Raw genomic sequence first — 16,462 nt, forward strand, 5'->3', positions numbered from 1 at the left:
TGGCTGTAACTAATATGAAAGTTTTAATATTAGAAATCTTTTCAGTGCTGAGTACCTCTGTAGCCCTTACTAATGCTAATTACATTGGTGATGATTAGAGATTATTTTAATTTGAGCTTTCCAAAGTAGGTTTTTTCCCATGCTCCTTTGCTTTAATGCCAGCTGTGCAATATAAACTTATAATTACAAACTGCAAATCTAATTTTCTACTACTGTGGGTCTCTTCCAAGTATGCTGTGAACAACAAGAAGAAATTTTCTGTTGTAAAAAATGTGTTCTCACTAGCAGGCATTCACTGTTCAGAGCATCTAAGTTTCTTGATGTAGAATCTCAGAGCAGCTGAAGCGCTTTTACAGGCCAGTTATTTGAACATCACCAGCAGATCAGCAAATCGGCTGACTCAGAAGGCCACAAAAGAAAGCAAAGGAGGGTCTCCCGAAAAGTGACTGTAACAGAAATAGCATTAGATGTCTTCAATGATCCAGAGGACATGCTGCAGGGAAAGAAAGAGATAACTTCACAAGCATACGTACTGAAAATCTGACAAGAAAGGACAAGGAATGAAGACCACCCCCAAATTCTTTTTAGAATTTTAGATATCTGAAGTTTAGACGTAGGCTGCATCTGCACTGCAAATTAATGCAGTTTGACCCCTCTTTAACTGTCATTACTCCATCCTATGGAATCCTGGAAATTGTAGTTTGTTTTTGGCATGACAATGCTCTGACAGAGTAGCCTAAATATCTCTCAGAGCTACAAATCCCAGAATTCCATAGCATGGAGCCATGGTAGTTAAAGCGATCTAAAACTACATTATTTCTCCAGTACTAATTAACCCATAGAGGACTAAATGCTTCCTCCTATGCATAAAATGATTTTATTTATTCGTGTTTTCATCTAATTTGGACAGGTAACACCCCTCCACACACACAATTTGCACCATTTAGCAAACTTTTCTAATTTCAGTGGGGGGGGGGGGAGGTGGGGGGGCAGGGGATTAGAGAACGAGGAAGTCCATTCTTACCAGCTCAGTTGCACATGTCTAAATCTGCATTCAACAAAATGTGTTGCAGGTGAATATTCTCAAGAATGAAAGAATTGTTAGATATAATTAATTTCCACACTAAATAAACCCACTAAAACAAGTGTATTTTCATTAGTGTGACTGTGCAACTTCTTTGAGAGGAGTGGAAGCCCTGAGCATGCGTGGACAGAAACTAAACAAATAAGAGTTTCCTTCATTATTCCCGAGGGGATGCAGATAGGATTCTGCTGACATGAAAGGAAACTTTCCTTGGCTTGATTCAAATTGTGACTGGAAATTATGAGTAATCTTGGAGCTGTACTGGAAATTCCAGTGGTTTTTGTAAATTTGTCAGCCTGAACTGTCAACCTCTACTGTGAGTTGCCAAAAACGCTTACCTGGTACCTTTGACTGTGGGCGGCAGGTGTAAAAGAGAAGGAAGAAAGCATCTCCTTTTCCTCCCCTCCCTCTCTAGTGCTTGGAAATCTGCTACAGCTGCAATCTAAATGCCATGGAGGAAGCAAAGGAGAGCAGAGGGGAAGAACGGAAGACTAAGTGGGAGGCCTTCCTCTTTCCATGTCTGCTAATTGTGGGGTTGGGTTACTAAAACCTCAGTAGAATCCCTACATGCTGGAGTTATTACACCAGGGATGGAGAATCACCTGAGGATGCTGTGCCCCCATTATTTGTGTTTTTTAAAAAAGTCAGAAGAGCCCCAGTATAGATTCAAGAAATTGCTACAATGAGCTCTCAGAAAGAATAGAATGAGTGGACAGAGGAGAGGGTTGGCAGCTAACAAACACCATCTTGAGCAAACTCATTCTTTTTTAGACCTGTCTGGAAGAGCCCATTTGTGTATTTTAAGAGACTAGACATCAAGGATTGCAACTAGAACAGTTTCTGCCAATTGACATGTTTGCTAAGTTGCATACCACTGAGCTGGAGGAAAAAGGGTTTGTACCCTATCTCATGCCGTCTCAAAGGGGGGGGGGGATGCATTGCAAAGGATAACAAGTCCCCAGCAGACAGTATTTGTGTAATGCCAGCACACCAAGACCATCTGGCCCTGTCACAAGTACTTCTGAACTGAACTACTGTCATTTAGAAAAGCCTAATTGCAAAACTGAATCCCAGACAGTTGTGTATATATCAGATTAATCAGTGGGGGGTGCCGGCTGTTATAATGACTTAAGATGGCTGTTTGTATTTACTGAAAGAAACAGTTCAACACTTAAAATAGCTACTGTGCCCTGTTTCTTATTTTGGGATTAGTATAGATTTGGACCAGAAATTTGATAAGAGCAACCCTTTTCACTTTAACGCTGCAGTTCAACACACACATTAGGGCACTGGCCCTCATAAATCATACTTTCTAAGTCCTTCCAAGTAAGTATGCACGGAATTATATCAGTTTTTTAAAAGAATGTGCTTTTGGGCAGGTCTCTGGTACATCTTAAAGAAAAATCAAAATTCTGTGTCAGAATAAAGCAAATATTGTTCTAGGAAACAATAAATTCTGGAGTATGCATAAATTATGTGTATTAAGAATGTTCCCTTTTTTGTTTTATACAACATCTGCCTCTGTATGTCTTTAGGAGAGACAAGGAATTTGAAGTGCTGCTTCCTAACCACTGGGGAAAAAACATACTGAATCTCATCTGACTTGAGAATAAAATAAAATAGAATTACATAGAATAAATGAACAACACAAACAAGGCTATTTAATGGTGAGGCTTAAATGTTAATACCGCAATCCAGCAAACATTAATCATCGCTGCATGCAATTGAAAGGAACGGAGTGGCATTAGTTGTGGTATTAGTGGGATTTAAATCAGTGGGACACACACAGAGGTCCCTACTACTATTCTTTACATGATGCTTTGTGTGTGGGTGGGAGCTGGATGTTTTATCATTCAGTTTCGTGCTCTCAATAGCACTGAACTGGACCTTATCAAAAGGATTCATGAACAAATAGAAGTGTTTTCAGATATAAAACAGAAAAGGTATCTGCAAATGTCTATAGTAAGGAAATGGAGGGTGAAACAATATTGTAATATAGCTCTGGATGTTTTTAGGATCCTTTTGGAAATGAGGTGAAACCGTAGCCCTTCAGATGTTGTTTGACTGTATATGGAATATAATCGACTGTAAGTCAACCTCATGTACAACTCAAGAGCAGGTTTTGTATCCAAAATTATAGATTACCTGTGGATAAGTCAAAAACAAAACCTTGGGGCATGTAACAAAAGATCTAAAAGATAAAGCAAAGGAAAACATTGCCAAAGAACTTACTAAATTCCAGCAGGCTTAACTGTTTTTGCTCCCACTAAAGACTGGAGGGATAAGAGAGCAGAGAGGGGTCAGAGCTTCCAGCAGAGATTACGCTCTTGCCTTTCACCAGGGGATGGTTCTTTTTTAAAATAAGAGTTAAAGTGCTGTAGTTACATTGACCTGTGTCAGTTTTGGGTCAATTTTTTTGACTAAAATTTTCACACATATACATGAATATATACTGTACTTCTCCCATCATCCCCTGACCTGTACCAGGTAGGACTAGTGGCAACCAGAGTTGTACAACTTCATAGCCTTTCTCTTGGCCCGCCACCATCACAGGATTGCTTGGTGAGGACACAAGAGAGAGTCTTTTTGGTGGCTGTTCCCAACCTCAGGAATACCCTCCTGTGAGATGCTAGGATGGCCACATCGCTGCACTCCTGGGAATCATAAACTTTTCTTTTCAAGCAGAGTTTTTACATGTAATTACACTCAGGGAGGCTTCCTGTGGGATCAATGCTTTTGTATGCTGTTAATGTTTTTTTTAATTTAATATGTTTTTAATGTTTTTATATTTTTGTTATATTCATGTCATGTTTTTAATTGTGTTTTTAAAATGTTCTGTTTTTTAAAGTATGTGTGAGCTACTTTGATTCTATGTAGGAGAAAGGCAGCATATTGAATAAATGAATGAATCAGAGGTTCTCATTCCTCTTTTAGTACAGTGGGCCCTTTGGTTTTAGTTCCAGGGTGCCCCCTAGATATCAAAATCTGTGGATGCTCAAGTGCTATTATATACAGTGAGGTAGTAAAACAGTGTCTCTTACATAGAATGACATAAATCAAGGTTTGCTTTTTGGAACTTTGCTTTGGTGGCAGGTTTTGGAATGTTTTCAAGCCGTGGATGGTTGAATTTGTGGCTGCAGAATCTGTGGATATGGAGGGCTGAGCATATGTTAATTCAATGCTGCAAAGTCTTTGTGAAGCTATAAATCTGAGGTGCTAACAGTGAAATGTGGATGGGTGTCACTCATAACTTTATCCTGCATAAAAGAAGTAGTGGTTATCCTGCAATAACAGCTATATTTTCATATATATGTCAGGTGTGTGTCATCCAGTTAAAAGGGGAAGATATTATGAAAGCTCATGCTAAAATATATCAGTTTGTTTTCAGCCTGCTAGATTCTTCCTGCCCCATCCTTTTTTTCTACTTCTTCTTATGCTGTGACAGACTAACATGTCTTTTCTTTGAATACTAATAAATAAACAGTTACTGTTTAAAGTTGCCTGCAGTACAGCTTTTGTTCTGTTTTTACAGGCATGTTTAGAATGGATGTGTAGATTTTAAAAAAACTGGGTTCTTCACCAAGAATCTGGTATTGATTTCTTGCTGGCTTCTTTGTACAGAGTTGGGGAATTAATTAATACTGACCTTAATTAGTTTCATGCAGTGAGCACTCCAGCCATAGTTATCAGCCTTGATGAATGAGTTAAAATGCCCCAGGCATAACTGCTTCTCAATATTATGTATGTTCAGCATTGAATATCTTAGTTTGTTCTGCAGGAATGTAACACTAAAGGTCATTGTTGTTGTGTTCCTTCAAGTCAACTTATGGCAACCCTGTCATAGAGTTTTCTTGGCAAGATTTGTTCAGAGGAGGTTTGCCATTGCTTTCCCCTGAGGCTGAGAGCATGTGACTTGCTCAAAGTCACCCAGTGGGTTTCATGGCCGGGTGGGGAATCAAACCCTGGTCTCCAGAATTGTAGCCCAACACTCAAACCACTATGCCACTCTGATTTTCTACATATAGTTTAATTCAGATTATTCACCTTTGAGCTACTTCCACAACAGGGTGCCTAGATAAAAATAGGTAATGTAAACAATAAAGTCTCATGGTTACCACCAGGAAAGCCCCCTAGCCTGGGGATCAAAAATAAAATAGCAATCTGGATGGATCCTTCTTCAGCATGCACCTCTAATCTTGAGGATTTGTCAGAAGACATTTGGAAGAGAGAGAAAAAACCTTCTTTTTTGAAATGACAGTATCCAACTGCTATTGCTGCCACTTTTGTGGGCTAGTAACACACCGTAAAACTTTCAATAAAACCCAAGACATGTGCAAAATTGACACCTACCTGTGACATTAGTTTTGATTTCTTTTATAGGTGATGAAATCCCACATTATATTACAGGGTTGATCATTTTGATCCTAAAGATACATGCAGAGGAGTAAGTGTAGGAGTTCTTGTTCTTGTCCTTATTATTCATACATCAACAATATAAAGCCAGTAATGTTTAATTAAGAGTATTTGTGATGCAATCGTGAGGAGGTGAACATTTTTGGTCATGTAAATCTTTCAATAGTTCTCTTACAGTTAGAGTGTCATTTATACCTCAGGGTTGTTGAAAGCACAAATTAGTATGTCACAGAACTGAATAGTGAAAGAAAAGACATTTTGTTGTTGTTAAAAAAATGTCCAACTGCTAGAAGCCTGATTGAAATAACTGCATAAAATATTTCACAAAATAAACTCTTTTTTGAAATAGGCAGGAAATGTATTAGCACCACTTGTACTGAAACGATCATACAAATACTATATTTTATGAAGGAATAAAGAGCAATAAGGAGATTTTTTTTGTCCTTCTAGTCTCAGAGCTAATACTAGAAACATTAACAGTCCTAAAAGCTGATGTGTGCATGTATGTTCATGTGCCTTCACATCTTCTGTCAACTCATGATGACCCCATGAATTTTATAGGGTTTGCTTAGGTAAGGAATACTCAGAGATGGTTTTGCCAGTTGCTTCCTCTGAAATAACAGCCTACATGTCCCATCCAAGTATCATCCAGGGCTAACCCTTCTTAGCTTCAAAGATCAATTGGGGTTTGGTGCCTTTAACGTATTTTGGCCAATACTGACACCAAAAGATAAACGTAGCTGATGACTTTTAATCAAATTTTTGTTTTAAGCTTTCACATGATTTCGAATAAAGATTGTTAAGTAAAACAGAGGTAAAGTCAAATAATGAAACAAAATACAGTGGACCCTTGTTATACGCTGGGGTTTGGTTCCAAGATCCCCTGTGTATAACAAAATCCATGTATGCTCATTAAATATAATGACATAGCAAAATGGTGTCCCTTATAATAAGTGGAAAATCAAGGTTAGATATTTGAAATTTATACTTTTTGGAACATTTTCAAACTGTGGATGCTTGAATCCGTGTATAAAAAATCTGTGTATAAGAAGGGCCGACTGTATTAGGAAAGTATTAAAGCAGCACATGCTGAGTTTGGTTATGCTTTGTCTTCTTAACAGCATCAAACAACATGACAGATATGGTCAGCTGATCCTAGGAAATGCTACTGCAGCAGACACTGGTGAATACAGCTGCTGGTTACTGGTCTGCAATGGGTACAGTTGCAAGAAGGATGAGTCAAAAACAGGGTCAACATATATATTTTTTGCAGGTAATGGAGTGGACAGTTGATTCAAAGGATAATATTTAAGACAGGAGTTTTTATTTCTTGATCTAAGCTTTCCATATTATTCCAGTCCCTCAACTATGGCCTTCCCCCAAGACTATCTCAGCTACAGCATCTTGCAGTTACATAGATTGAAAAAGTAGCCAGGAGTAACCAGAAAGCAGATGTGGCTTTGCTGGTAGATTGTTTGGTAATTTTCAACAGGTAACCAGGAGCACGCTCTGGTGCAGAACGACTGTGTGAATTTGGATCTGGTACTCTTTCTGTCCTGGAACAGATCAAACCTGAACTCTTCCTGGAAGCCAAGCTGGCTAAATTGAAGCTGTCATGCTTTGGATACATCATGAGAAGGCATATTCAGTAGAAAAGACAATAATGCCAGGAAAGGTGGAAGGCAATAGAAAGAGAGGAAGACCACATACTCGATGGACAGACTCAATCAAGGAGATCATGATCTGGGCCTGCAAGACTTGAGCTGAGCAGTTGAGGATAGAGGGGCTTGGGATTGCCATGAGTCAAACTTAACTTGAAGGCAGCTAACAACAATAACATTCTTTGTGGGCTTACAGTTTTTTGGCTCAGAATTTTTCAATTTTAATTGTATGCAACAGGTTGATTCAACAGGTAAACAAACAGAGATAGTCAGACAAGATATGGTGAAACCAAATTCATTAGAAAAGAAGAAGTGGGAATCATATCCAGACATTGAACTTTATTGTATTGGCCCTGGAACGGGCCTGTAGCATCCCAAAACGGAACGTTCTGGGGATGGGAGGCAGCGGGGAACGCATTTTACTGCACAACGAGAATGCTGCCGCCACCGCTGCCAAGCATCCCCATCCCAGATGTGTTCCCCAGGGGGCGATTTCTGGGAACACTTCCCAAGTGTTCCCGAAAATCGCCCCCTCTGGAACACATCCGGAATGAGATGGGGACACTCAGCAGTGGCGACAGTGTTCTTGCTGTGCAGTAAAATGCGTTCCCCACTGCCTCCCATCCCCAGAACGTTCTGTTTTGGAATGCTACAGGCCCGTTCCAGGACCAATGCGATAAAGTTCAGTGCTTCACAATAGATTAGCCAGGTCTGATCTGTCAAGTAGGTTTGCAACTTCAATTTACTTGCAAGTTAATCCTTTTCTTGCCATAATCACAGGACTGAAAGGGACCTCATGGGGATCATGCAGATGAGCTCTAAATCTCATAATATATTTTAATAGGAATGTATTAGACACATTATAGTGGTATGTGCAACAAATGTTATAATTAGCTTGGATTATGGTCTCTTTTGTATACATGGTTCCCACTAGATGAACTGTCTTACATACATACTTATTTTGGAAGATAGTTCAATCTTATTTTATGATTGCAGTGTTTGGGCTTGCTGAACCAATTAGACATCTTCATTCACATGTACCTGGGGCCTAAGCATAGAGTTGAGGAGAAGGGTGCATTTTACCAGGGACCAGCATAGGTTGAAATCCCATTATAATGACAGCAAAAAAATATTTGTAGTTATAGATTATGTTTGAGGATATTTCTGAAAACCTATTTCACTGAGTCAATCAGAGAAGCTCAGAGCAGAACAAGCAGCATTCTAACCAGTAAACTGGTGTCCTAACACCTTCTCTAGATGAAAAGGAGTATGCATGTTTAGTTAAATTATGTTTTATAGTATAAGTAAGTTTGTATTTCCATTTATGCCCTGTTCTTTTCAGAATTAGAAGTCCCAGAAGTCCTTGTGCATAAAATGAGAGAACTTGTCGGAGAGAAAAACAGAGAGACACAGGCCTGCAACAGTCAGGCCAAAAGGTCCATCGTCAGGCTGCATTTGGGGTGTGGCGTTTAGACGATGTATGCCCCCAAACTGTGCAGAAGCTGCGCTGGGGCTGCCTAAGGAGCCCAAACCTAGCTGCAAAAGGAACACAAAAAAAACTTACTCCTTTTGCTGGCTGGATTGAAAACCGCGGCAGCAGCCAGGATCAGGGGCAGGGACGTGCATTTGCCGCATCCCCAGTATGAACGGCATCAGAGCGACTGTGGTCCACTTTTTCAGGCCCAGCTGCTTGAGGCCATGGTCTTACTTCAACTTGGGCAACACACCAAGTAAAGAAGTAAATGAGCAAAAATTATTTCAGTCCAGAGATAGTGTCTATGGCACCTGAAAATATAGGAAAGGTACAAGATTAAAGGCATGCAGTCCACTGGATTTTTTTTTAAATAGCATGTTGTGAGGTTTTGAGCGTTGGACTATAACTTTGGAGCCCAGAGTTCATATCCCTGCTTGGCCATAGAAACCCACTGGGTGACCTTGGGCAAGTTGCACTCTCTCAGCCTTAGAGGTGCACAAAGGCAAACCCTTCTGAACAAATCTTGCCAAGAAAACTGTGATAGGTTCACCTTAGGGTTGCCATAAGTTGGAAATGCCCTGCAGATACACAACAACAACAGCAACAACTCATCACTGAGCCATGCTGTCATGATCTCCGGAAAGGCGGTATATAAATAAAAAAAATAATTTTATGATTAAATAAATATAATTATTTTTTGCTTTAAAGGCGTGTTATAGTAAAGTTGTCCGTTTATCAGAATTTGCTTACATTGGCCCATTGTAAGCAAAAAAACAAGCAAACAAACAAAACAAGCATTGAGGGTGACACGGTAGAAATGCCCCAGTGCATGTTATTCTGAGATTACAGAAATATTGGACATTTTTAAAATAATTCACATACAAACTTCTGCTTCATGAGACATGAGATTATGCATATATATGTTTCAGCATGTTTGAGTTGTGGAGCTGCACTGCATATTTAAAAGAGCCATGGGTAATTAGGAGCACCTGCCCATGTTTGGTATATAAAGTCAATAATATTATGGGTATTTATGCTGAGCAAGCGTACTGTAGGGTTCAGAAGGCACTGTGCATGCACCAGCTCCTCATCAGACAAGAAGCAAGAATATGTGGTGAAACCACACTGGTCTGTGTAAAGAGGGGTGCAAGAGACTTCAAATACACAAGCCTTCATAGTTCTGTGTAGAGCCTCAGGTCCTTTATTTGTTTTTCAGATCATGTCATATACTCATGAAGAATAACAGAAATATTAAATTTATCAGAATTTGCAACTGTAATTAAAATAACCTTTTCTTTCATGGTTGATATTATTGCCAAGATATCAGAATTATAACTTTACTCATGATATTGCTTCTTTACACAGATAAAGGAGACCTTTTTGTTCCATCTCCCAGTTATTTTGAAGTTGTCTACCTCAACCCAGATAAACCTGCAGTGATTCCTTGCCGAGTGACCAACCCATCAGCAAAAGTAACTCTACATCAGGAGTTTCCAGCTGAAGAAATTAAAGTGGATGGGACCAACATCATCTATGACGTGAAAAAGGGTTTTGTTTATCAGCACCCAACCTCCAATCAGAAAGGAGTTGTTTACTGCAGAGCTGAATCACGGGGAGCTCCTCAGATTTCCATTAAGTACCAGTTGCTTTATGTTGAAGGTACCGTATGTACTCAACTATAAGTCGATTTCATGTGTAAGTCAAGGGCAAGTTTTGGGGTCAAGATTATGGGTTTTGATATGATTCATGGCTAAGTTGAGAGTAAAATTTATGGGCATGTAACAAAGAATCCAAAGGACGAAGCAAAGGAAAACAATGCCAAAGAACTTACAGAATTCCAGCAGGCATAACTGCTTGTGCTCATACTAAAGGCTGGATGGATAAGAGAAAGAGCAGGTCAGTGTTACCAGGGTAGATTGTGCTTTTGCCTTTCACCAGGGGATTGTTTCTTTTTTAATATAAGAGTTAAAGTACAGTACTTGCATTGATCCATGGATAAGTTGACCAAGTTTTTTTAAAATCAAGTTTTTGACTGAAATTTCTAGACTTATACATGTGTATATGTAGCAAAACTACATAAAATGTGTTTGCATTTTTAAGAATTTATTGGATGAGAGAACCAATAAATGCCAGGAGCTATAGGCTATTTTTCAGAGGAAGGAACCTTGTCTAAGAAAACACTACGAAATGCATAGGGTTTCCATAAACTGACAGACAAGTTGAAAGCATGCGCGCACACACACACACATTTTAAGAACTTTCAAAAACAAATTTTCTTTCTGTTAAATCAGCACAAAGAAAGCTAGTCTTGTGGCATTTTGAAAATTAAAAAGACCACTCTGGGGGCCCATTCACACTGAAATAACTCAGCGTTGAATCTAGGTTATTTTATAGGCGTTTACACACTTTGACTTCACTCAGTGCAGTTGGGGGGGGAGACGCACTTGATCCGGTGTATTTGACACTGGGTCAACTAGTGAGTTTTTTTCATGGCGCTGTAATGATCTGGATCTTCAGTAATGAGAACTCACTATCGAAGAGATCCGGATCACACGAGATTGTTTTGAAAATGTTGCCTCTTCCTTCTGCCTCCTCTTACTCCCCCCTCTGCTGTTGCCGCTCCCTTTGTCCTCCTTTCTCTTCCACCTCTTCTTCCTCTCCCCCCATCTCCTGCCACAATCAAATCTCTTGTGGCATTTTATCCCTATTGCCATTCCACCCCACAATGTGAACGGTAATAGGGATAAAATGTCACAGGGAGATTTGATCATGGCAAATGTTGTTCTAACAGTAGTCTTTTGTTCTACTACGTACAGATTTCTCATCAGATGGGGTGGTACTCTCAAGATTTTAAGAGTGTTCCATAGCTTTTCGTGATATATGCAGTCAAAGGCTTTGCTGTAGTATATAAAACACATGCTCATTTTCTTCTGCCGTTCCTTGGTGCACTCCGTTATCTATCATTTATTAATGATCATCCATTAACCATATACTAACAATAGTATATCAATCAATCAATCAATCTTTATTTACAGTCAGTAGACCATGCAATGTCTTAACACCATATAAAATAGAAAGGATGCATATAACTTAAAACCATACAAAATAGAAAGGTTACATAAAAATACAAGAAGTTTGCATAAAATTAAATTATCAACACTAGAGATTATTTTTGGTTATTTTGGTTATATAATTATATCTTTAGGGCAGTGGTGGCGAACCTATGGCACGAGTGCCAGAAGTGGCATTCAGAGCCCTCTCTGTGGGCACACTCACCATCACCTCAGCATAGAGTTTACCATAGTTTGTTACTAGAAATTCAGAGGGACATGGCACTTTACGATACATAAGTGGGTTTTGGGTTGCAGTTTGGGCACTCAGTCTCTAAAACGTTTGCCATCACTGCTCTAGGGTGTGTTGTCATTAGTCAGCAGTAGTATATGAAAAAAAATTAAAAAGCTTGAGCCTGTGTTTTAAGCAAGCTGAACAATAAATTAATAACAATAAAATTATCTGAGTAAAAGTTACAAAACATGTAGACACTTTTCTTTCTGTTTGGCAGCTCACTGGGAGTTAAGTTGAACTTTTAATTTTATCTCACCTGTCCTTTTTAACCAGTTCCCAGTGGCCCACCTTCAGCTACAATCAAAGCGTCATCCAATACTGCCGAAGGTGGTGATGATATCAGCGTTCTGTGCACAGTGTTGGGAGAGCCAGAAGTAGAAGTGGAATTTAACTGGATATATCCAGGGCAAGAGGTAAGCTGTTGTTTATTTCTCTAAAGCCAAAACAGAATTAGGTACAGAACACTTGCTTTAGAATGGACTTTTGACATTTGAAATGGATGAAGACAAAGCTTATTAGCTACAGCCAGAACAGCCTCCATAAATCATGTGGAGATAATGTTACATGCTAACCTAATTTTTACCACCACTTAGTTTGGAAAGATTTAAAAAGAGATGTCATCTGGCCTAATGAGAGAGAGAGAGATTCAACATTTTAGGAATGCATACACACATTGTTCATAAGTTACTGGTAAGAGTTTGTGAGCACAGAAAGTTCTGACAGGCTTCTTTCTTAAATTTTAATTTTTTTAAAATTTCTTTACCTGTGGAACATAGACCTGACTCCTATTGTTAGTCTGAACTAAAATACACATATGGGCCTGTTACAGACTGCCAAAATAAAGCTGCTTCGGGTCTCTTTGGAGGTATGCTGTTTAAATGATGCATGCATCCTAAGAATCCGGAAGCTGCACCAAAGCTGCACTTCAGTGCTTAGGAATGGAGTGTGGTTTTGGCGCAACCTCCGGACTCTTAGGACCCATGCATCATCTAAATAGCATACTTCCAAAGAGACCCGAAGCAGCTTTATTTTGGCAGTCTGTAACAGGCCATAGAATCTGTGGCATTTATCTAGATGTTGGGTCATCTTTCAACAATTTATTCAGTAGGTTGATGATATTCTACTTGAACTAATCAAGAGGAGTCCAGTCACAGTGTTTGTCTTTGTCTTTTGAAGCAAACTTGTGATTCTTCATACCTGTGACATCCTTCATACCTGTGAGGATGAGTTTGTAGATACTGCTCATACTACCTGTATGAAATGCTAATGAATGAGTATTTACAGATATACTCATTTGTTACCAATGTTACAGCTACAGAATCATTGTGGATAAAGGATATGCAACTGTACTTCTGTTTTAGAAGCAAGGCAAATGATATGCACTGCAGAATGTGATTCTATACAGGTTGCATATCCCTTATTCACAATGCCTAGGGTCAGACATATTTTGGATTTTTCCAGATTTTGGAATAATTGCATATACATAATGAGATATCTTGGGGATGGGACCCAGGTCTAAACACGAAATTCACTTTATGTTTCATATACACCTTATACATATAGCTTGGAGGTAATTTTATACAATATTTTAAATAATTTTGTGCCTGCAGCAAAGTTGAAACAAGGCTTCTACCTTGTGAATGAATGAGTAGGTTCATCACAGTCATCTCCTCAAAGCATCATGTTAGTGCTCTAAAAAAATTAGGATCATGGAGCATTTCAGATTTTCGAATAAGGGATACTCATCCTGTAAGGCTTCCAAGGCAGGGTAGGAATTATGTGGTCTTTTAGATGTTGTTGAACCATGATTCTGAGTATTCTTGACCATTGACAATGCTAGCTAATGCTATTTGTAATTGTCGGTCAGCAAAATTCTTTGTCTGTTTTTGAAAATAGTTTTTGAAAGATCTAAATTTTTATATACTAAATCTTGACTTATAACAGCATGTTCTGAATTTATATTATTTGCCAACTACCTTCATTGAAACAAAAAGGTAATGCTAGAATCTATATTTTCCAGACACTCAAGATAGATAAGAAAATATTGTGCCTTTTGGGACTCAGTGGACTGAATCTAAATTTAATAATTGAGCTGACTCATTGAAATCAACCAGATGTTCCAATTAGCACAGATTTACCAACTCAATGGGATTTACAAAAACACATCAGTTCAGCAAATGATTTAATGGCACTATGATAGTTAGGGATAGCAATTAGATTTAGACCATTGAAAAAAGGTAGGGAATGCTGTATCTCTGTGACCACTTATTTTTAAGTGATTCCTGTTCCTGAAATCAGTTTGAGTTAACGATGCATAAAGTCCAGCTGCACATCCCATTTAAGTGCTAAAATTCCAAGTTAGGTACTCTGTGTCTGGCATGAATATAAAGAGCAGGCCACTCGTAAATATTGTGTCTTTTATGAGTTTGAAAAAATTAAAAAAGCAGCAAACCTACCTTTCATTGTATGCGAACAGCTGGAATTCTTTTGCCATACTAGCGGTCTCAGCCACTTCTTTCCTTAATAGTTCTGCAGTTCAGATTAAACTCCTACACCTGCTTTATGTTAACAAGTAGAGGACTGTGAATAAAATCAAGTATTGTTTACAGAACTGAATACTATTACTGTTTTATGTGGTTTTTCTCCTTCAAATAGTATGAAAGGCCTGTGATTATGCACGACACTTGGAGGCTGATTGACAGAGGAATTGGTCAAACCACAAGAATCTCTGAGAGTGTTATTACCATTGAAGATTTTGAAACCATTGATGCCGGAAACTACATTTGTATAGCTCAGAACCTTCGAGGACAAACCACAGTAGCTACACCCATTGAACTGGTGTAACATACTGAGCTCTTAGGTTAGAAAAACAGAACAAGAAAAGGACTGGACTGCTTCTGGTTTTAAATGCTGAACTGGAAATGACTGGGAACAAAATCTTAATATATTAGATTTGTATCACAGAGTAATAGAAATGTAAATACGTATATGGTTCTTAGAGAGGGTGATTGACAGTGAAAGTCCACAACAGGAAGACATTAGTTCAGAACTTGCCTCTATCATAAACACGCTAAGTGCCTTTAATGAAGTCACACACTTTTTAAACCTTATTATCTGCACCCCTTCTGCCTGTGTTCATTTTAAGAAATGAACAGACCTACTTGACATGGACTGTTGTAACAATTGTTTTAAAAATGGCCAAGATTATTTATCACGTTCTAACAAACATTTTCTAACTTTACAAATCCGTAGCTGTGTTGCAGAAGTGCAACAAACCTATTAGTGAATTGTGAAGATTTGCCCCTGGGTACCGGCAAGAGTATTCTGATGCCCTTCAAGCACTTCTGAAGCACACCAGACACTTCTGGTGCACTTCCCATGCTCATAGGGCATTTGTGGTGTGCATTAGGCACTTCTCATGTTGACTATTTCTGGTGCTCATTGGGCACTTCTGGTGCACATTGGGTGCTCCTGTTGCACTCCAGTGCTTCCTAGCCAGTTTCTAAATGCACAGCAAGAGTGCCCGATGTGTATCAGTGCCCATTGTACATCAAGGCCATGGCACACCAGTCACTAAGCCAACTATCATTGCATAACAGATATCCGTATGTTGTAACATCCTGGCAACCTGATGGGTGAATTTGGATGTTATGAAAGTACTCAGTTCTAGTTCCCACACACTTAAGTCCATTTACAGAGATGCAAGTCTCAAGCTGAATTCTAGTGTGTATCATTATCCTATTTTGAATACTAAAGCAATATATAGTGCTAATATGAACCAATATACTGTACATTTAAAGCCTTGAGTTCTGACAATCAGATCTTCAAATACAAAACCTCCTCACAAATTTAAGGGAAGATATATCATCTTTGGTCTATCTTACTGTGCACACAGGAACTGTAAAACGTACAGTGTTCACCACAAAAGGATTTATATCTTGGTAGTAAGGAATGTAACTTTTATTTGACACTGTAAAACTCTACTTCCTTTCCTTTCCCAGCAAGATTAGTTATTAGCATGAAAATGCTTCTATATTTGCTGTCAAAACCACAGCATATGGCAATTTTAATATGTCATCCTAAGTATACTAGACTGTTAAGACTGCCATCACATTAGATGCAGTCATATTTTTTTTTATGTAGGCATACACAAAATAAAATATTTTGCAAGTTTTGTTATTTGGTGTTCATAAATTTTCTTTTAAAGCACTCTCTTGATCTTCAGTTTCTATGAGAGAAGTACTTCTTTTGCAGAACTTAGTAGAAAATCTTTTGCTGAACAGATTGAACTGCAAAAGTTTATTTTAAGAAAAATAGAATTCAGACAGTATTCAAACTGGGTGAATTTAAGTACTCATTTAAATTTATTATATTCAGTTAGACTCAAGTAGCTATTCTCCCAATACCTGTTTAGATAGGAGACAAAATGGCTAACTCCACTTTGTAAAATGTCATCTGAAGATGCTTGCATAGGTTGTTGTTCCT

General features: G+C 38.5%; 1 protein-coding gene across 1 annotated transcript in view; it reads left to right on the top strand.

Annotated features, from left to right (window-relative positions):
• The window catches only part of LOC149312762 (platelet-derived growth factor receptor-like protein), a 31,841-nt gene extending 15,724 nt beyond the window's left edge, over positions 1 to 16,117 (top strand). The window contains exons 3-6 of the mRNA XM_089525309.1: positions 6,619 to 6,770; positions 9,998 to 10,291; positions 12,251 to 12,390; positions 14,633 to 16,117. Coding sequence (XP_089381435.1) covers positions 6,619 to 6,770; positions 9,998 to 10,291; positions 12,251 to 12,390; positions 14,633 to 14,821 — 775 coding nt within the window. The 3' untranslated portion in view covers positions 14,822 to 16,117. The remainder of the gene's footprint in view (positions 1 to 6,618; positions 6,771 to 9,997; positions 10,292 to 12,250; positions 12,391 to 14,632) is intronic.
• The last annotated feature ends 345 nt before the right edge of the window (positions 16,118 to 16,462 follow it).

The sequence above is a fragment of the Sceloporus occidentalis genome, unplaced genomic scaffold (genome assembly GCF_023333645.1).
Source record: "Sceloporus occidentalis isolate IW3139 unplaced genomic scaffold, rSceOcc1.0.p SCAF_5, whole genome shotgun sequence".
Lineage (NCBI taxonomy): Eukaryota > Metazoa > Chordata > Lepidosauria > Squamata > Phrynosomatidae > Sceloporus > Sceloporus occidentalis.